Source organism: Crotalus tigris, unplaced genomic scaffold (genome assembly GCF_016545835.1).
Source record: "Crotalus tigris isolate CLP2741 ecotype Arizona unplaced genomic scaffold, ASM1654583v1 scf7180000017814.3102382, whole genome shotgun sequence".
Lineage (NCBI taxonomy): Eukaryota > Metazoa > Chordata > Lepidosauria > Squamata > Viperidae > Crotalus > Crotalus tigris.
Window position 1 is genome coordinate 1,355,145 of NW_024096652.1, and position 20,731 is coordinate 1,375,875.

Genomic DNA, 20,731 nt, shown 5'->3' on the forward strand with positions numbered 1-20,731 from the left:
TATGTATTCTTCCATACGTTTGGTGCGTGAACAACTGTGGATAATAGGAAACAGGCATTCCACTTGATGCAAAATAGTTTAATAATAAGGCCAAGCTGAAGAAAGCTTGTGCTGAAATCCAAATCCTGTTACTAGCTGAGTAGTTCACATTCCTGTTATCTCTTTCCATCCAGCATCGTGCTGGTTCAACAGATTTGTTGACCACCATAGGCCTTGAAATAATCCAACAGGAAGGACTAGAGGAGGATGTTTTTAATGTGCTGCTCAAGAAGATATCTGATGAGCCTTTTCTGGTAAGGATGAAGACATTTTGTACCTATTTATTTATTAGATTTATATATAGGCTTAAGAACATCAAAATCTAAGGGACTGGTTTGGACAAAACACAGCAGCACTTTTTCGTGCAGTTGCTGATAAAAACAGGATCGCCAACATGATCGCTAACGTCTGATAACGGATATGGCACAAGAAGAAGAAGATATATAGGCTTTCCTCTAGTAACTCAAGGTAATGTACATAGCATTGTCTCCTTCGGTTTTTCACACAGTAACTACCTGGTGAGGGGAACCTGAGAGGATTGATTAATTGATTGATTGATCATATTTCTATGGCTACCCATTTTGCAAGAAGCAACTCTGAGTATCCAGCTCAAATTAACCTGGAGAGTTTCCATGCCTGAAAGTAGACATGGACATGGGTTTCTTTGGTCCTAGTCTAACTTTATAACCACTATATCATCAAATTGTGATGGTTCATTATTGAGTCTCATTATTTTTTTCTTAGGTCTCATTTGGGATCAGAGGTTCTCTCCCTCTGTCTCTTGACTCTTTTCTTTCTACTACATTTATTCTGTACAGTGGACACACTTTATCTGTCAAGGGAAAGACAAGGCTGTCTGAGATTCGACTAGGTGATTGCTGCTGACCATCTAGCCTTCTAAATAGAGCTCCTTGTGCTAAGCCAGACATGGAAATGGTTCCTGAGAAGGTCCAGGTCCAGGCCCTCCAACCAGTTTGCTCTGCTAGTTGGTAACAATATGCCTGTGTTGTGCTGATAACCACTCACAGAAATAGCTCAGCGTATCAAATGTGTTTCTTGAGTTAGTCAAGACTTATCTAATCTATTCTCAGAGTCAGATGGAGATCAAAAATCAGGGGGACCTTGTCTTTATGGAAGATGGTGAACAAGAACTAACCATTAAAAGTTAAAAGTCTGTGATGAAGAAGAAGAAGAAGAAGAAGAAGAAGAAGAAGAAGAAGAAGAAGAAGAAGAAGAAGAAGAGGAAGAGGAAGAGGAAGAGGAAGAGGAAGAGGAAGAAGAAGAAGAAGAAGAAGAAGAAGAAGAAGAAGAAGAAGAAGAAGAAGAAGAAGAAGAAGAAGAAGAAGAAAAAGAAGAAGAGGAAGAGGAAGAAGAAGAGCTGACTTGGAGAAAAGCATAACAGTTTGATAGGAAGAAAGGAGATGGCAAGTCATGAATATGGCACAGCAAAAATTCTCAGATTGCTATTGCCCACAGGCCAGGGAGCTTCCATGGAAGATCTTATGCATATTTTCTGTGGAATCTGTTGAGACCAGAAAGATACATGAATCTGGAAGGAAGATTGGCACAGGTAGAAAATGTCGCTCTCTTTCATGTTCTGCTGCAGATCAAATGTTAGGAAAATCCTCTTGCTTATCCAGCTGCTGTTCTCATTTCTGTTCTAACAAGGTCTTCACAGATAGTTTATGTTGTACCTTAATTATGAGGTCTTTATAGCTATCAGATTTGAAAGAAACAGGCACATTTTTTTTATCCTGGATCTTTCATGGAAGTAATTAAAATAGCAGCCTTCCCAAATTTACTAGAACTTCAACTCTCATGTTTCCTAACTTCAGAAGCTGTTTATTGTACTCAAATTCAGGAATTGAAACCCTGCCAATATAGAGATGGCAAAGCTGTCCTAGAGTGGGAATAGATATTTGTCTTTCTGTCCCTGGTTCTAGTGACCTACTGCTGCGCTATCCAAGAATGCACAGTTTATACATTTCAGGCGGTGTGCTGTAAGCTATGGATAATATTGATTTTTTTGTTAATTATGTGCAATCAAATAATTTTTGACTCTTAGCAACCACATAGGCAGATTTTCTCTATGATGATCTATCCCTAGCCTGTTTTTTCAAGTCTCTCAATAGTGCAGCCATCACCACTGTAACTGAGTCCATCCATCTTGCTGCCAATTGTCTTATTCTTCTATTTCCATCCACCTTTCCCAGCATAAAGCCTTTTCCAGAGAGCTGGGTTTTCGCATACAGCAGCATAAAAAAGCTTACCATAAATGCACCCCCTACATGGGAAGCATTATGGAAGGAGCTCACCAACTAATTGGGAAGTAATCTTTGGGATGAGGCCTGAAGTTCTAGTCCACAAAAAGAACAAATTCTCCAACTCAACAGTTGTCCCTCTATTAAGGCCAGAAGGTTTGCAAGTCTGATAAGCATCAGGACTCCATCTCATATTAAGAAAATCCAGTCATTAAGTCACACTGGATCATTTTGCTCAAATATTCAGTGCCCCTTTATTTGTCCCTAAACCTTTCACTTGTTTCTTTCTATCAATCAATCATTCAGATAGTCAGACAGAAAATGGCTTTGGCTATTGAAGAACTCAAAATGAAAACGCGAGTTTGGGAAATAGTGGAGAGGTAAGTTGCATACAAATGTAAAGATCTGCCTCTCTTTCAAGTGACTTGAAAGTGATCCAGGGACATCTTAGCTTCTGCCAGTTTTGAAACGCTGAGAACAGACAAGCCAATCAGTGCTCTCTCCTGTACTGACAAATCAGAGTGCAAAACATTCAAACAATCCTCCTCCATAATTTAGTACAGGATGGACACATGTGCTCGGCAGGGGCATTTGTCAGTGTGTGGGGGGGGGAGAGGTTTTTTTTTAAAAAATCAAGTTGGCAGCCCAAACTATGTGATCAAGAACCATGTGGGATGGATAGCGAGAAGTAGGTGGTGGGGAGGCTACTGCAGCATCCCTGTGGTTAGTCGTAAGGTTGAATAACTGTAGGGGCACTGCAGTGGCTGTAGCTTTGAAACTTGGTTTTAAGTAACTTTGGGGAAGTGTGTTGTAACTTTGAGCAGTCACTAAGCAGTAGGTTGTAAGTTGAGGACTACCTGTATTTCGTACAGATTTGTTATGCTGTGGTGTGTCCAGTTCTTGAAGAACAAAGAACTCTCACAATGCCCTTCTGTATCTCAAGAGGGAAGTTGACTTTAGTGTGATTTCAGAAGTATGGCTGTTGTGCCAGAAATAAATCAATTCACCTGCCAAAAAGAAGCAAAGGAGTTGGTTGATGCAGTGCTGATCTGGAAACAGCCCAAAGATCCCTTGTGGAAGTTTTCCTATTGTGCTCCATTTTTTCCCCCTTCAGTTCATATGAGAAACCCATTAAGAGACAAAATTTGTTTATTGCAGCAGCACTGTGAGAAATCTGTGAGCTTCATAGACATAATTATATTCCAGAATAATCACTGTTGTGTTTATTCTTTTATACACGAGAGACCACATTCTGAAGGTCGCAAAATCCTCATTTATACACAGATGATTATTTTTTTTAGAGAGTCTGATAAAATATGGCCTAGACAGCTGTATCAGTACTGGCTACATGTATGTGTGTGGAGTTAATTAAAAAGTGATGAGAAAAACACAGACTTGCTGTAGGGTAGTAAAAGTGATAAAATCAGAAGACGCTGGCTCTAATCCTGCCCTCAGGATCTCACTCTGTATTGTAGGAAGAGGCTGTAGTTAGGAATTATTAACATAAAAGATCTAGTGGGATTCTATCTCTCAGTAGTGAGACTCAGGCCTGCTTGGGTGAGTCTGCATTGTAACTCTGAGGCCTGGGTACAGAAGACCAGCACAGCAGGAAAAGTAAATTGATAATATTTTCTATGATCCAAATAAATATGGAATCTCATAGGTACACTCCAGTCTTATGTAGGTTTACTAAAAAAATATAATTTTCACTACCTTCAATGAATCTTACCCATAAACAATTGTTTCATAACTGTAGAGATTCTGCAACTGAGTGTATTTGCTAAACTTATACTGGCAGAAGAGGGTCGAGGTGAGGCACAGGTTCCAAAGATCTATAAACTGGCATATAGTAGTAGAACAGTTCTTACTGGGCCAGATAAGCAAAAGACTCCCCCCTCTCTCCCTCCCTCCCTCCTCCACACACACACAGAGGCAATGAGGATAGTTAAGGCAAAGATGGAAGATTGAAAAGTATATCCTATCCAACCCTAGAGTGGAGGCAGAAGCATAATCCTGGTACAAAGTTAAATGAGGTGGAGGACAATCCTGATTCATATCCAACGTATTGAATCCAACAAAAACATCAACACCTGTTAACGTCCAGCCATGTTTACTAAAGCTTCTGAAAAGCAGCATAGTTTCAGCTTCTCCAGTGGAGACTCCTCTGGCTCGCTGGCTACAGTGACCACTCAGAATTGGGCTATTCTTTAGGGTTTGTCATCGAACTCAATAAGCTGGGAAATACAGATAGTCCTCGACTTACAACAGTTGGTTTAGTGACCATTCAAAGTTACAATGGCACTGAAAAGAGTGACCTATGACTATTTTTTTTCACACTTACAACCGTTGCAGCGTCCCCATGGTCATATGATCAAAATTCAGATGCTTGGCAACTGGTTCATACTTATGACGGTCCCGGGGTCCCGGAGTCATGTGATCACATTTTGACACCTTCTGACAAGCAAAGTCACTGGGGAAGCCAGATTCACTTAGCAGCCATGTCACTAGCTTAACAACTGCAGTGATTCACTTAACAGCTTTGTTAAGAAAGGTCGTAAAATGGAGCAAAATTCACTTAACAAATGTCTCGCTTAGCAACAGAAATTTTGGGCTCAGTTCTGGTTGTAAGTTGAGGCCTACCTGTATAGAGCGGAAAAGCTTCCCTTTTTGAGAATGGATCTTTAGAAAGGGTTCTTTCAAAGAATGGTATATTGGAATTGTTATGTCCCGAGCCTTTGCAAACGGCTCGGGCGTTTGCAGGCAGTCCCGGGCAGGTGCAAAGCTGCCCGGGACCAGACAGGCTGTCGCCAGCGCCGTGCGCATGCGCGGGTGCTGGCGCGGGAAAGGTAACCCATTTACCCGGGAGTTGCCTATATAAGAGGCTGTGAGGCGTTTGGGCGAGGCTGAAGCCATCTTCCTGTAAGCTGAACACTGAATAAAAGAAACTGAGAACTCCAGCTGCTTCTCGTGTCTGTTTTCCCGCCACGGACTCAACACTGGCGACGAGGGTGGGATGCCTTGCACTACCTGGAAAGGAAGAACTGTAAGCTTACCCAAGGAGTCCTCAGCGGCGGAAGAGGAACGGCGTCGACTCGGCAGCTGCCCGCCATTCCGGTGCGCATTCGGGGGTAGGCTGGCTGATAGACCCGTCTCCTGAAGATCCGAAGATGGCGAAAATCGGAAGGCTTTCAGAATTCGACGTCTCACATCCAGAGCGGTGGGAGTCCTACGTATCCAGAATGGAGAACTACTTCAAGGCAAACCAAGTGAGGGAAGATAGCTTGAAGGCTGCCACCCTGCTTTGCGTTTGCGGCCAAGACGCCTTCGAAATCGCAGAAAACCTTGCAGCACCTGTTCCAGTAGAGTCTGTAAGCTACGCAGACCTGAAGAAGCTGCTGAAGGAGCACTTCCACCCCAAGGTGTCCGTTATCTCATGGCGCCACACCTTCGAACAGAGGGATCAACGGTCCGGTGAGTCAGCCAAGGAATACATCGCCGCGTTACGGAAGGCCGCCAAGCCCTGCGAGTTCAAGGACCTCGAGGAACGACTGAGGGACCGATTCGTGTGCGGGTTAAGGCATCGAGAAGCTACAACAGAGACTTTTCGCTAAGGAAGAATTATCCTTCCAAGACGCCTTAAGGGAAGTCACCGCAGAAGAAGCAGCAGGCGGCGCCGTCAAGAACATGCGGCCGATCAGAAGCAGTGCAGAGGGTGCGTCCGTGCACCAGGAAGACGTCCGACGAAACTCCGAGGAGGATCCGGACGAAGAAGTCGACCGTCTACACCCCGCGAAGGAAGAGAACCAGAAGGGAAGCTCTTCGGCTCCGCTCAAGTGCATCGGCTGTGGAGGTCGCCACAGGAGAACCGACTGCAAGTTCCGCTCCGCTACCTGCCGGGCATGCGGCAAACAGGGCACATTGCAGCTGTGTGTCTGGGCCGACGAAAGGCACAACCCCAAGAAGAACGCCTGAAGGGTACCAGATCCCCAGCCAGAATAGGGTAGGTTTTTGCGCTTCGCGAAGAAGCATCTGTAGAACAGGCACACACAAGCCCATGAAGAAAAAGCTGTCACTCAACGTGAAGCTACAAGGGGTTCCATTATCTATGGAACTAGACACAGGGTCTGCCCTTTCCATCATTTCATTGCATACATTTAGGAAGATTTGTTCCAGTAGTGGGACTAAGGCCAAGTTAAGGCCTTCTGATATTGTATTAACAGATTTTCAGAACTCAAGAGTGTGTGTTAAGGGGGAGGCCACCCTTAACGTGCAATACAAGAGTTTTGAAGGTCCACTAGACTTATTAGTAGTAGGGGGTGAACGAACGAGTCTCATAGGACTCGATTGGTTTGAGGCCCTGGGGATACACATCACAGGACTCAACAGCTTACAAACACTCGACCTACAGGAAGTCTGCAAAGAATTTGCAGATGTTTTCAGCCCCCAGCTGGGCACATTCAAAGGACCATCTGTGTCCTTAAAGCTAGACCCCACTGTCACTCCCATTAGGATTAAAGCAAGAAGGGTCCCTTTTGCTTTAAAAAGTAAGATTGATACTGAATTAGACAAACTAATCCAACAGGGAATCCTAGAACCTGTTGATTCCAGCCCGTGGGAGACCCCCATTGTCACGCCTCTAAAGGCAAATGGGGACATTCGCATTTGTGCTGATTACAAATGCACACTCAATAAGGCATTGCAGCAACATGCCTATCCTGTTCCTGTGGTCAGTCACATCCTGGCCTCTCTCAAGGGGGGGCGTGTTTTTGCAAAGCTTGACCTAGCTCAAGCATATCAACAGCTGCCTGTTGATGATGATGCTGCCATAGCTCAGACCATTGTGACCCACAGGGGAGCCTTTAAAGTAAAAGGCTACAGTTTGGAGTAAATGTCGCTCCTGGGATTTTCCAAAGCGTAATGGAAAACACACTACGAGGTATACCAGGGGTCTGCCCCTACTTTGACGATGTCTTGATTGCAGGAGACTCCACACACATTCTAGCTGAAAGGCTGAGGGCTGTCCTGTTAAGATTCAGGAAATCAGGCCTCAAGCTCAGAAAAGACAAATGCAAGATTGGGGTGCCTTCTACTGAATTTCTGGGATTCAAAATTGATGCTGCTGGGATTCATCCTGCTGAATCCAAACTAACTGCTATTTTAGAAGCACCCAGGCCAAAGTCTAAGGCCGAACTTCAGGCCTTCTTAGGCCTCCTGAATTTCTACAATTCTTTTCTTCCACATAAAGCTAGTGTAGCTGAGCCTCTTCACAGGCTACTAGACAAACAAGCTGTGTGGCTGTGGTCACAAGCACATGAGGCTTGCTTTAAAGAAGTCAAGGCCTTGCTCACTTCTAACAGTGTTCTTGCACATTTCAACGAGTCTCTTCCTGTGTGCATCGCTTGTGATGCGTCCCCCTACGGGGTTGGAGCTGTCCTGAGTCACCTCAGGTCTGATGGAACTCAGGTTCCTATTGCATACTACTCCAGAACACTGTCTTCTGCCGAGCGCAACTACGCTCAGATAGACAGGGAGGCTCTGGCTGTTGTTGCTGGAATTAAAAAATTCCACGATTTTCTATATGGCAGGCATTTCACGGTCTTCACTGACCATAAGCCTCTGCTGGGACTGTTTACCACACGTAAGCAGACTCCCCACATCATTTCCCCTAGAATGCTTAGGTGGTCTATTTTCTTGTCTGCATATGATTTTTCATTACTCCACAAGCCTGGGAAAGAAATGGGCCATGCTGATGGCCTCAGTAGATTGCCTCTGCCAGTAGTAGAAGCTGACCCCGCGCCAGCTGTCAACATTCTATCAATCCAAGCCTTGCCCGAGCTCCCTCTTAGTGCCAGGGATGTTACCGCTGAAACAGGTACAGATCACACACTTTCACGTGTCCGCTCCTGGGTCCTGTCCGGGTGGCCTGAGCACTGCCCTAGTCCTGAGTTTCAGAGTTTCTGGTCCAAAAGGAACGAACTGTCCCTTTCTCAGGGTTGTCTGCTTTGGGGAAACAGAGTTGTCATTCCCACCTCAATGAGGACTAGGGTCTTAGAATCCCTCCACGAGGGTCATCCTGGCATTTGTTCGTATGAAGGCTCTTGCACGCAGCCACTTGTGGTGGCCTGCTTTAGATAAAGATATTGAGGCTAAGGTACACGCTGCCACCTGTGCTACGATTCTCGCCCAGAGATGCCCCAAGCTCCTGTGCATAGATGGGAGGAAACACAGTCCCCATGGTCTAGGGTGCACATTGACTACGCTGGGCCCTTTCAGGGCCAGTTCTTCTTGGTCCTTGTTGACAGCCATTCAAAATGGCTTGAGGTTGTGCCTGTCTCATCCACCACCACTGCAAAGACTATTCAGGTACTGAGGGGGATTTTTGCTGCACACGGGCTGCCAGATGTCATTGTGTCTGACAACGGCCCTCAATTCACCTCCTCCGAATTCCAAGCTTTCTTACAGGCAAACCTGATTCGTCATGCCACGTCTGCGCCTTTTCACCCATCCACCAACGGTATGGCTGAACGCATGGTGCGCATCGCAAAGGACGCCTTGAAGAGACTCACCTACGGGGACTGGCATCACAGGTTGGCTGACTTTCTCCTTTCTTATCGCACCACACCGTCCACTTCTACAGGGAGAAGTCCAGCTGAACTTCGTTGGGGGCGCCAACTTACTACTAGACTTGACCGGTTGCATCCGGACAGACTGCCTTCATCTACCTCACATCCTAGGGCACCTAGACAACTACTTGTGGGTGCCCCGGTTTGGGCTCGCAATTACGGGCCTGGTCATACATGGGTCCCCGCTTCTGTGTCCAGGATCACAGGTCCTCTCTCCTACGAGGTTGCCCTGGACAACGGTCGTGTCCTGCGTCGGCACATCGACCAACTTCGCTCTAGGCGAGACTTTTCTGATGAGACTCCTGGGTCTTTTCCAGGGGGGGAGGGGGACCCTTTGGAGCAAAGGGAAGGGCAAGAGCTACTGCCCTCTCCGCTGAGGGAGCCACAAACTGCCCATCCCAGTATTCTGCAATTGCTCCGAAAGGAAGTCATGGAGCTTACCCCCCCCAAACCCACCCCCCACCCCCCCCCCACCCCCCCGCCGACCCACCCCCCAAAAAACCCCCCCCCCCCCCCCACAGAAAAAAACCCCCACCGCACCCCAGAAAAAAAATAACACAACAGGCACTCACGCCTACTCCAGCCAGGGAATCACCCCGGGGGCATACTCACTTTCCACATACATCACACAGCACTCCAGCAACGGAGGATACCCGGGGGCATCCCACCAAATCATTCCCCGCAAGAGAGCTGGCACACAGTTCCCAAGGTTGGCCTGACCTTACCCCAAATCCTACAGGGGGTCAAACATACACAGAGCTAGTCGAGGAACCAAGTCCCGACTACAACACCCCTAGCACAAATCAGGGAACACCTGAGTTGTGGGAAAGTACAGAAACCCACACGAGCCCGAGCACAGAATGGGGTTCAGGGATGGGACAGCCTCCTGACAGGTCTTGGACTGACCTAGGAGGTTCTACAGAGACGCCCAGCAGTGGCTATCACTTCAAGGGGCCTGAGGGTCTACAGCGAGGTAGGACAACCAGGTCACAAAGCAACAGAAGCCCTGGCCTGACGAGCCCGGTGGGCAAGCAAGCAGGCCAGGCATCGGGGCACAGTCCTTGGAAGACCCCCGGGCACAATAGAGAGAACAGGCTCACGCCTCCCTCCAGTCAGGGGACTTATGCCAGTAACCCAGAGCTAAGAAGGTCACAGAGAGCAAAGAAATCTCCTAAGTACCTAGAAGATTACCTAACATTGCTGGCAAGGCAAAAGCCAGTAAACAGTGGGAGCACTGGGGAGCAAATTGTCGTATAAAATAAATGTTGTATGTTGGTAGTAGTTTTTTAGCCCGGGGGAAGGGGTGTTTATGTCCCGAGCCTTTTTGCAAACGGCTCGGGCGTTTGCAGGCATCCCCCGCAGTGCAAAGCTGCCCGGGACCAGACAGGCTGTCGCCAGCGCCGTGCGCATGCGCGGGTGCTGGCGCGGGAAAAGTAACCCTTTTACCCGGGAGTTGCCTATAGAAGAGGCTGCGAGGCGTTTGGGCGAGGCTGAAGCCATCTTCCTGTAAGCTGAACGCTGAATAAAAGAAACTGAGAACTCCAGCTGCTTCTCGTGTCTGTTTTCCCGCCACGGACTCAACAGGAATGCCTCTCCCTCTCTTTTTATTTATCTCAAGGCTATGGAGAAAATGTCTTTTTCTATTTCATTTAAATGTTCCTTCCTCTTCCACAGGCAGCTTGAGGATGAGAATGATGTGATCCGGAAGCAGGCGGTGATTACCTTAGTAAGTCTTAGTTCCTGCCTAGCCCATTAGCTTCAATTTATCAATCTGCAATCTCCAAAAGGGGTCTTATAGGGGAAATTCAGGAGGGAAAGAGAGAAGCAACCTGGAATTAAGGAGAAACTTCCTAACAGTGAGGACAATTAACCAGTGGAACAGCTTGCTTCCAGAAATCATGAGCGCTCCATCACTGGAGGTTTTAAAGAAGAGACTAAGTCACTTATCTGAAATAGTATAGGTTCTCCTGCTTGAGCAGGGGGCTGGACTAGAAGATCTCCAAGGTCCTTTCCAGCTCTATTCTATTCTATTCTATTCTATTCTATTCTATTCTATTCTATTCTATTCTATTCTATTCTTCTCCCTCCCAGCACTGGATGTTCCTTCAGACATAATGCTGAGGGCCTCTGACTTTTCTGGAGCAGATTGGGGCATTGCCTAAGAATCTGCAAGGGAAAGGCTGTTGGGAGACATTTGGCTAATTAGATGCAATCCATAAAGATCCCCCTACTTTGTTTTTAACTAGGGTGTTCTTGGTATCCGCCACACAAGTGTGTTCTTAGCCTTGTTGGAGATGCTAGAAGTGGACACCAATGAAGCAGTTCGCATACAGGTCAGTAGAAGAACACTGCAGAGAGACGGAAGAGGGCTGGCTATGTTCTTTGCATCATTTTGATTGGTCAATATTTTGGATGTGTTCTGTCCCATTATAGGTTATCAGAACCTTTTCCACTCTGGGAATTGATAACATAAATGTGAGGAAGAGCCTTAAGAAGAAGAAACAAGGAGGAGGAATTCTGGGCAGGTAATATGCACATTAAGAGAAGTTGTTACTTTAGAGCAAAGGTATACAATCGTATTTCCAACTCTAAACAAGTGTTTATTTGAGAACCAAAAAGGAACTCTGGAGCACGTCCTGATATGAATCCTGTACCTGAACATGTCCTCATAACTATTTTTACATACCGAGACTGTTATTGCCTTGATCTCAACCCCAGCCCTCAAGTGAGGCAGTTTTGTCTTTAGCTGTTCCAGTCTGATGGTAGCACTAAAGACTGTTCTGATCTGAACAGTGGAAGATCAAATGGTTTCAAACTAGGTTCCCCTAGAGCAGGGGTAGGCAACCTTGGCTCTTTTATGACTCGTGGACTTCAACTCCCAGAATTCCTGAGCCAGCTCTGCTGGGAGTTGAAGTCCACAAGTCATAAAAGAGCCAAGGTTGCCTACCCCTGCCCTAGAGAACCCACCAGGCATCCGAGCCAGCTGCTGGCTCACAGACATGGACGACAGACTCCCCTCTGGGCAGTCTAGTCTGGAAACATTTTATTTATTTAATTTTAAGTTAAATGTATATGCTGCCCAACTCACCATCCCAAGTGGATACACTCTCGATGAACAATTAATTTGAGGAGAAAGAAACTAGGATCCAATGTATAGCATTTATGAAGAGAAAGTTTAAAAACCCAAGAATTTCATTTGAATACCATGCCTTTAGATAAGAAATCTACCTACGTATAAACAATTTATGATGAAAAGATTCATGTTCATTTCCTGTTCCTTTTTATATATATATATAGGAAGGACTGTCAGCTTGTCTCTTCTGTGAAGGAGAGACAATCTCAATTTTTTTCTTTATGTTGTTAATTGCTAGACATTTTATCAGGATAAGAAATAACTCTCCCACCAGATCAGCCTGAGTAACAGTTCCCTAGTGGTGGCTGCACAGTAAAAGCAAGAGAATGAGAACTAATATTAAAAATCTGCCTTTTCCAGATTCTCCTGCAAACAATTCTAGCTCTGCCCTAAACCTCATAAACCTGTGTTTAAAATAGCATAAGTTTTGGTGGTAGACATGAAGCAGTTGTGAGAACAGCAAGAAGCTGCATCGTGAGTAGAGACTATTGCCTTAGCAATTATTCTGCTTTAAGTATGGGTTCACTGCAGTTCTGAAATGCATTAAACTGGAGGTCTCCAAACATGGCAACTTTAAGACTTGTGGACTTCCACTCCCAGAACACCCCAGCCAACTGGGGAGTTGAAGTCCACAATCTTAAAGTTGTCAAGGTTGGAGACCCCTGCACTAAACCCACACTTGAAAGCACCACGGCATGGGTTTAACTCTCTTTCAAAACAGCTATGGATCAGTGTTTCACCGCCCTACCTCCCTTGTGCCTTTCTGCTGTTTCTCAGGCTGTCTGATAGACACTCTCTGCTTCTCCTACCACTGTTCCCTGCCTGAATCAGTCCAGCTTAATGTCAGGGCTTGGAAGAGAAGCAGGAGAAGCAGGGCAAGATAGTTACCGGTATTTATTTGCTATTTCTTGATATATGGGATCAGTGACCTGGCAGATAAAGAGCCATCTCCTCAGTTTATGCTGCCACATTTCCCCTTGCAGGGGTAGGGGGTAACTCATGGATGGCTATCTCTCCAAACTCTGCATCTTCTCCCCAAGTTGCAACCCCAACCCCACGTAAGGCAAAGTGATGAGTGACCGTTGTTCCCACTTGCATGTGATGTTCAGTGGGAGGGGAAATTGAACCAGGAAATTCCATTCATCATTTATATTAACCCACCTCATGTTAGAACTGGAAAGACAATGTCCTTCCTCAGCATGGCAAAATACGGTTAGCATGGCAAAATACGGTTGGGTAGTACGGTAACAAATTTGATGTCATCATGCTGGTGAACTATATTTTTATCCAACCATTTGCCTGTGCCCTTTGTCAAGCATGCTGCATTTGCATCTGCACTGGGGTAGGATTAAACACCTCCAATGTGTTTTCTAACAGTAGCTGGGAGGGTTCAGGGAATGGTGGGGACAAGCAGTGCAAGTTGCTGGGTGCTTAACCGTGCTTTAGGACAATCTATGAAACTACTCAGTGTTTCACTGCACTGACTACACAAAGTGGATCTGAAGACTTAAGTGGACGAGGTCCAAATCTGTCATTCGGGGACCATGCCATAATGGAAGTCAAAAGTCACAGTTCAGCAGCATCAGCTTTCCCAGTGAAGAAACTAAGTCAGCAAGCAAACACACTACAATGGATGCAATCAGACATCCTTAATGTTTCTGAAATACAAATATCATAAGGGAGTTTTTGTTGGCAACCTTCTTTTCTGTTTTTGTTTTCCTTGCTTTGCTTTTCCCCCTTTCTAACCTCTGCCTCCTTTTCCCAGGGAGTCTAGCAAAGCCTTGGAGATACTTGACCGACGCTCAGAAGTTCAGAAAGAATTGATGCTCCACTCTTTTATAATCCAATGAAAAGATCTTTTTTTTTTTTTGGCATGCAGACACAAATGGTGGATTAAAACATTGCCTCTAGGTTTCCAGTGTGCCAAATAGACAAAATATAGGGTCTGTTTTTGACCAGGTGGGTTCAGGGTTACCATTTGCCGTTTGTAGGAGATTCAGTAGATGCCAGATGTTCAAGCCATCTGTTTGAGGTTCTCTGTGTGCAGCCAGTTTTCCTGCAGATTGTTGGCTCTACATTGCCATGTGGTTAATGTAATTCCAAGTTACATCTATCTTGCTGCTGTCACCTCAAGCAAATTCGGAAACTGTTGCCCAGGCAAGAAATGAAATCTAACTAGGAAAGGGCCCTGAAGGTGCATCAGCTCTAGTTTGGACCAGAAACTTTTTTTTTTCAGATTTTGTTCCCTAACACTGAAAATCAGAAGAAGGCCTTTGCTTTGAACGAGAGAGTTTTGAATTTTGGCAAAGCTGAAATGCAGGTCAGCAGATTATTTGATGTAGATAAAAATGCATAAGAAGAAAGGCCGCATTTAGGAAGGTTGAACTTCTATTACACACACTGGCACACATCACCTTTGTGTTTAAATATTTTTCTTTCTTGCAAATTGGTACCATTTCTGGCCACTAATTGCCACAGCAAATGCAAAACTACTTTTTTTCCTGGTTATAGTGAGTTGTTGAGCCTGCCTGATTTTGACTCTGTGGATCAGCTAACAAAGGGTTATCTTCCAGGAGAGGAATGGTTACTCTTTGAAAGGAAAAAGGGGATTGTTGTGTCCTGAGCCTGCTGAAGTATTCAGCAGGCTCAGAAATGTTGCAAACGGTCCCGAGCAAACCAAAAGCTGCCAGGGACCAGACTAGCTGGCTCCAGCCTTGTGCGCATGCGCAAGGCGCAAAATAGCCAGATTCTTATTGGTTGTTGCTGTCCGGGTTCAGGACGCTATAAAAGGCTTGCGTGCCTTTTGCTGTTTGCTGGTTGTAAGGAGAAGATCAATAAAGAAGCTTGTTGTTCACAATGTGCCTTCATGTGATGCCTGAATCCCCAATACATAAAAGAGATCATAAAAGAAAATAGGGCTATGGTCTGGAGTAGGGGTCTCCAAATTTAGCAATGTTAAGACTTGTGGACTTTAGCTCCAGGAATTCCTCAGCCACCAATGCTGACTGGGGAATTTTAGACGTTGAAATCCACAAGTCTTAAAGTTGCCACGTTTGGAGGGCCCTGGTCTTAAGGACTCACTGTATGAAAATATAGCAGTGCACCGAATGGGGCATTTTTGTGTTTCCTCCAAGGGATTGTTAATGGTCAGGCAGCTTCTTTGCCATTCCAAATAGAAGGCTTGGCTGGAAACATCTATGCTGCCATGGGTTGGTTGCTGCTGCATTTCTAAAATAATCAGCATGGAATAAGATGCTTTATAATCAAACCTGATTTTTTTAAAACAAATGCAAAGGATTGTTTAAAGGGAGCTTAGCCTGCATCAGTGCAGAGCAGCATGATTACATATTTTTCATCATGATTAATTAAACGAGCACTTAAGCTTTGCAAAATAAATACGTGCCAAATATTAATATGTCTGATTGGAGGATGGGAAGAGGGGGATACAGCTTACTTCTTAGTGAGTAGCGAGGATAGGTGTTGTGTCCATTGAACACCTTGATTCAAGGGGCTTGAAACTTATTTTGGTAGAGTTAAAAAAATCAGAGGAAATGATCAGACCGTCTCCTTTTATCCTGAAGACAATGGGCATAAATTTTAGCAGTTTCTGATAGCAAGAATTTATTAAAGATGGTGCACTCAGCTTGCAACATGCAAATGTTTGAAACCTGTTCTGAGAATACTGAGAATTTGGAGAGCATGCCATGGGCTCCTTTACAACTTAGATGCCAAAAGAACTTTACTGAATCATGAAGCAGTTGTCATAGGCATGTCTGGCTAATTCTGACAGTTCCATTTCCCTAAAGCTAAAGTGTTGATGTTGTTCACTGCCACCTTCTTTGTCTATCACTCACTTTCAATTGCTCTCTACTATCGTAGCTTAGCTTTTTCATTTTTGTAGGCTCTTCTAAACACAACAGTGAATTGCTATAGTGTTTATATTTTAAAACTACATGTCCACTAGTAACTTAATAGCATAGTCTAATTAGAGGTTACCCAGCCTTTACTCAACATTTCTCTGTTGGCCCAATGATGGTTAGAACACTCTAGAAGCTCACTTCTATAGCCTGTAGAAAATCTCTAGAAGCTCTAGAAGTGCTGAATCCTCACTATGGATGCTGAGGGTTTTAACTGGGATAAAGAAGCATTCTTCAAAATAAAGATGTTAGAGGCTGATGCTTGCCAAATACCGCCTTCTTTTTTTAATTGAAAACATATTTTTGAAAATTAAATCAAGAAGGACAGGGGTCTGGTTGGAAAGTATTTCTGGGCATCCTGTCCTCCTGGGTTTCAGGCTGCATTTCTTTGACTTGCCACAATTTCCCCAAAGATTCTTGGTCACTTGCAAGAATCTATTGCTAATTAGCTTTGGGATAAACTTCAAGAATCCTTTGAAATCCCTCAGCATTATAGCATGTGCTGTAGTCAGTGATGTTATCTTTATTTGCTGGATCTCTTCCAGCAAGAGAATGGAACTAGTTTTAGAAATCCAGCGACTAAAGATACATTATCTGAAAGTCTACTATTAGGCAATGGTGTCCTAAGCCACTAGTGGAAACTAGTGGCCATTGAATGGGAACTCAGAAGTGCTATTGGGCTCCCCCCTCCCAATTTAGTTTCCTTAACAGAGAAGCCGCATGAACTGGAAGGCAAGCAAATTGTTTGTCATCTAGCCATGTTGTAAGCATGCCAGTAAAAAGCAATTTTTTTTAAGTCTTGACAAAGTTAAGACTGATGATTCACTACAATATTTTAATACTGATTTTTATGCAACTTCATATTGCATTATTTAGAACTTCCCCACTGCAACTGCCTTTACTTCTGCGACATGAAAACTTGGACGATTCTCTTGTTATTGAAGATGACCTGCTGACTGTTTACATTTCCATGTCTTCATAATGGGAAAATATCAGCATGACAAAATCCCCCTAGTATGTGCCAAAATCTCCTCCCTCTTCCCTGTGGATAATAATTTATCTTGGAGCTTCTTTCAGAAAAATTCTCAGAATCTAGAAGGCAGGCAGGAAAGTTCCAGGCTACTGAATTCTAGAGGGTTCTTTAGAAAGGAATGAGTGGCTGGGATTTTGTCTTGCTTTGGAAGCATCCAAGTAGTGCTAAGTGAACTCATATTCATATAGCTCAGTGGTTCTCAACCTGTGGGTCGAGACCCCATTTTGGGTCAAACAACCATTTCACAGGGGTCGCCAAACAACGCAGTCCGCCATTTTTTCCCCCCTTTTCCTTAGCTGTGCTACTCCCTTTTATTCTGTTGGCTTTTGAAAGCCAATAGAATAGACTCTCTTGAACAGAGTCTAATTCTATTGGCTTTCAAAAGCCAATAGGAATTGTCCAGGCTGTCTCTGCCCTGCTGAGCCCACCAAAAGTCCCATTCTGCAAACGGTGCTGCACCAGTTGAGTAGTCCTCGACTTACGACCGGTTGGGGGTCGCGGCATTAAAAAGGTTGAGAACCACTGACATAGCTGAAAGGCTGACCACCTCTGATCAAAAAAACTTAAGATGTGATGGATTCTGTTTTCCAAAATTATTTTGGTTTAAGTAGAATCCAGATTTTAAAAATAAATTGCCATTTCTACAGAATTCACCCCCATCTTTCCATAATGGGAAGCTAAAATGAAATAAACACACTTAGCAACTAGGGGTATAAATGTAACTTTATTTTAAAACTTCCAAGACAATAAGTTCATAATCAGTTCTTCTAAGTGAAAGAACATTCAGAGACTGTAATTACAGCATACACATACTTATTTGGTGATAAGCATGATTGAAAAAAGACAGAATAGACATGCACAGAACTAAACTACAAATGGACTAAACTTCAGATCAGGCAAAGGAAGCAGAGATCTGAACAATTAATTAAGTACCATTTGTTGTTAAAGACAAGCTAATTGTTTAATATGATGAAACATTTGAAAAATGAATGCTAAGACTGCATAATAACTTGGAATGATTACATTTATTTGCTTTCTCATGTTTGGTAGATTGAAAATATTTTCCTGAAATGAACGCAATGGACAAAAATCAGCAGGAAAAAATAAGCGGATTCAACGTGAGGTTTAGGCAGTAAGAAACATCTGCTAGGCTAAATTTCTACTGGAATTAACTGTATCTAACAGGAAATATTATAGTTCTGTTGCCCATCAAAATGGACCTTTTGTTTTAAAAGGCCTCCCCCCTTTAAAAAAAAGATTGAGATGCTTAAAAGCTGCTTACTCATATGGCCCCCACTCTTCCTCCTTCCTTTTCACTTGACCCTCATCATTTTTCTTCTGCCAGTTTGGTCCGTGCTGATAAAATGGTCGCTTGTAAGAATGAGTCTAATCATTATGAATTTAATATTCTTAAAAGAATTAAGGATATATCTGACAGTGCACAGCGTTCATTTTTGCTTTGGACACATGAGGTTGTCAATACGCCTGTGGGATTTCCAAGTTCAAACTGATTATGTCTTGACTCATAAACACGCCAGATTGAACTGTGGTTAAAAAAAAAAAAGTGTGGATAGTTGATGTGGGAACACCGGGGGACAGTAGAATAGATAACCAAGAATTGGAAAAGATCAGAAAATACCAACAACTGAAAATCAAAGTTGAAAGATTATGGCATGATGGTCCCAGTGCTTATTGACACACTGGATACCATACAAAAACATCCTGGATGGCACTTATAAAATCTGCTCATTGACAAAATTTCCATCTGTCAATTGCAAAAGCCTACACTGCTTGGATCTGCACAAATACTGCACCAATACAATTATGACATCCTAGGTCTTGGGAAGAACTCAAAGCATATGAAGAGCTGACCTCACATTGTCATGAAGAGATAATTCCTAAGCTGAGTGTTTAAGTTGATGATAGGCTTGATTACACAGATGTCATATTCCATCTGGTCTTCTGCATTTTCAGAATATTGCAATGCTTAACAAATGGTCACTTATTTTGTTATATTTTGCCATTGCCAGCGGTGGCACTGGCAGCATCTATACCAGCTGCATAACCAGGTTTTTGTTTTTTTTTTGGCTGAATGCAATGCCCTCTAGTTTATACACAGTAAAGAGATTGATTTCACAACTGAACATATTCACAAAGTGTGTGTATGTGAAGTGAGCAGGGAGCAGAGGAATGTTTTCTATGACAAATAACCTTGAATGGATTCCCCCCCTGTTTTTTCTAATAACTGTGTCACTGTTGAATAACTCCAATTTCCCTGAAGTAAATAGGATGAGACTGCAATCAAAATATAGATTTTTTTTAAAAAAAATATGTTATATCGTTTTCCTCTGAAGAACAAGATTTATATTCAAAACATGGTTGGGAATTGAGAAACCGGTTGGTTAATAAATCTTTCCAGCACCCACTGGTTTTGCCCTTCCATCATTCTGGTGTGGTGTGGGTCCCTTCTGGTAATAATTTATTCAGCCACGAAGATGTGGTATTCTTTCATGCTTCTGCATGCTTAATCAGGAAGAACTCTGACTGCTTTTATTGAGGCTAGAGCACGCAAGCAAGGAATTGTTGCCTTTTTCAGAACAGATGCAGGGATAAATTATTATGGTTTGTGCATACTAGGTTCAAATGGAAAAAGGAATAGAAGAGTGGAAAGTGGCAGGTAATTCACTCAAAACAGATCAGCACTTCTCTAGGGAAGGTAAGCATAGAAAGGACAGATGTGACCCTATAATTAAAATCTTGTTTCTGAAGATGCATGTAAAAAGAAGACAGCATCCAGTTGTGGCTGCTCTCTTGGCTTTTTTTGACCCCCCCTCCCCGAGGCATCCCTTAACCTATTTATATTTTTCCTTGGTACTGATAATCCTCAATTTATGACCATACTGAGCCCGGAATTTGATTGTAATTCATGGCTGTCATTAAGTCCAACATCACATGACCTGACTCGAGTTTACAATCAGTTTTATGATGCTAGTTAAGCAAGTCACCATGATTGTTAAGTGGACCATGTGGGGTTGTTAAGCAAATCCATTATATCCAATGGGCCATTTTTGCCATTTTCTGCCAGAAAAATGGGGAAAAATGTCGTAAATCATCGTCACGTGACCATGGGATACTGCAACTTGTAAATGTGAACCAGCTTCCAGGTGCCCCAGTGCCTTCTTCTGATTGTGTGTAGTGTGCGAAGGAGGCAGTCATAACTTTGAGAACAATTCATAAATAACTATTTTTGTGTCCATCTTAACTTTGAAAGGTTGTTAAGTGACTGGTTGTTAAGCAAGGACAACCTGTGTCTCAAAGCCCTGGAAGTAAGAGACAAATAAACAACAAAAGGTTGCAATGTATCAAAATGTAAAAGAGAATTTGTTGTTCAAAGAAAAGTGTGAGATTTATTGTGGAGACTCTGAAAATGGTTCCTGCTTCTGGGATGTACCATAAGGCCTAGGCCAAGGGTGAGGAAACTCGGCTCTTTTATGACTTGTGGACTTCAATACCCAGAATTCTTGAACCAGCCATGCTGACTCAGGAATTCTGGGAGTTGAAGTCCACAAGTCATAAAAGAGCCAAGGTTTCCCACCCCTGGCCTAGGGATATTTAGAAGTGTAGCAACCTGCCCTCTTTCCCCACAGTGATCTCTGGAGCTCTAGAAAAGATAAATGTACGATTTGTGATGGGGGTGGGGGTGTGGTGGAGGGGATGGGAACTGG

The 20,731-nt window shown here is 43.8% G+C and overlaps 1 protein-coding gene across 1 annotated transcript in view; it reads left to right on the forward strand.

Moving 5' to 3' along the window:
• Positions 1-14,913, forward strand: part of HEATR9 (HEAT repeat containing 9) — a 40,251-nt gene extending 25,338 nt beyond the window's left edge. Inside the window, exons 11-16 of the mRNA XM_039342863.1 lie at positions 174-293; positions 2,607-2,680; positions 10,598-10,649; positions 11,170-11,256; positions 11,357-11,448; positions 13,822-14,913. Coding sequence (XP_039198797.1) covers positions 174-293; positions 2,607-2,680; positions 10,598-10,649; positions 11,170-11,256; positions 11,357-11,448; positions 13,822-13,906 — 510 coding nt within the window. The 3' untranslated portion in view covers positions 13,907-14,913. The remainder of the gene's footprint in view (positions 1-173; positions 294-2,606; positions 2,681-10,597; positions 10,650-11,169; positions 11,257-11,356; positions 11,449-13,821) is intronic.
• The last annotated feature ends 5,818 nt before the right edge of the window (positions 14,914-20,731 follow it).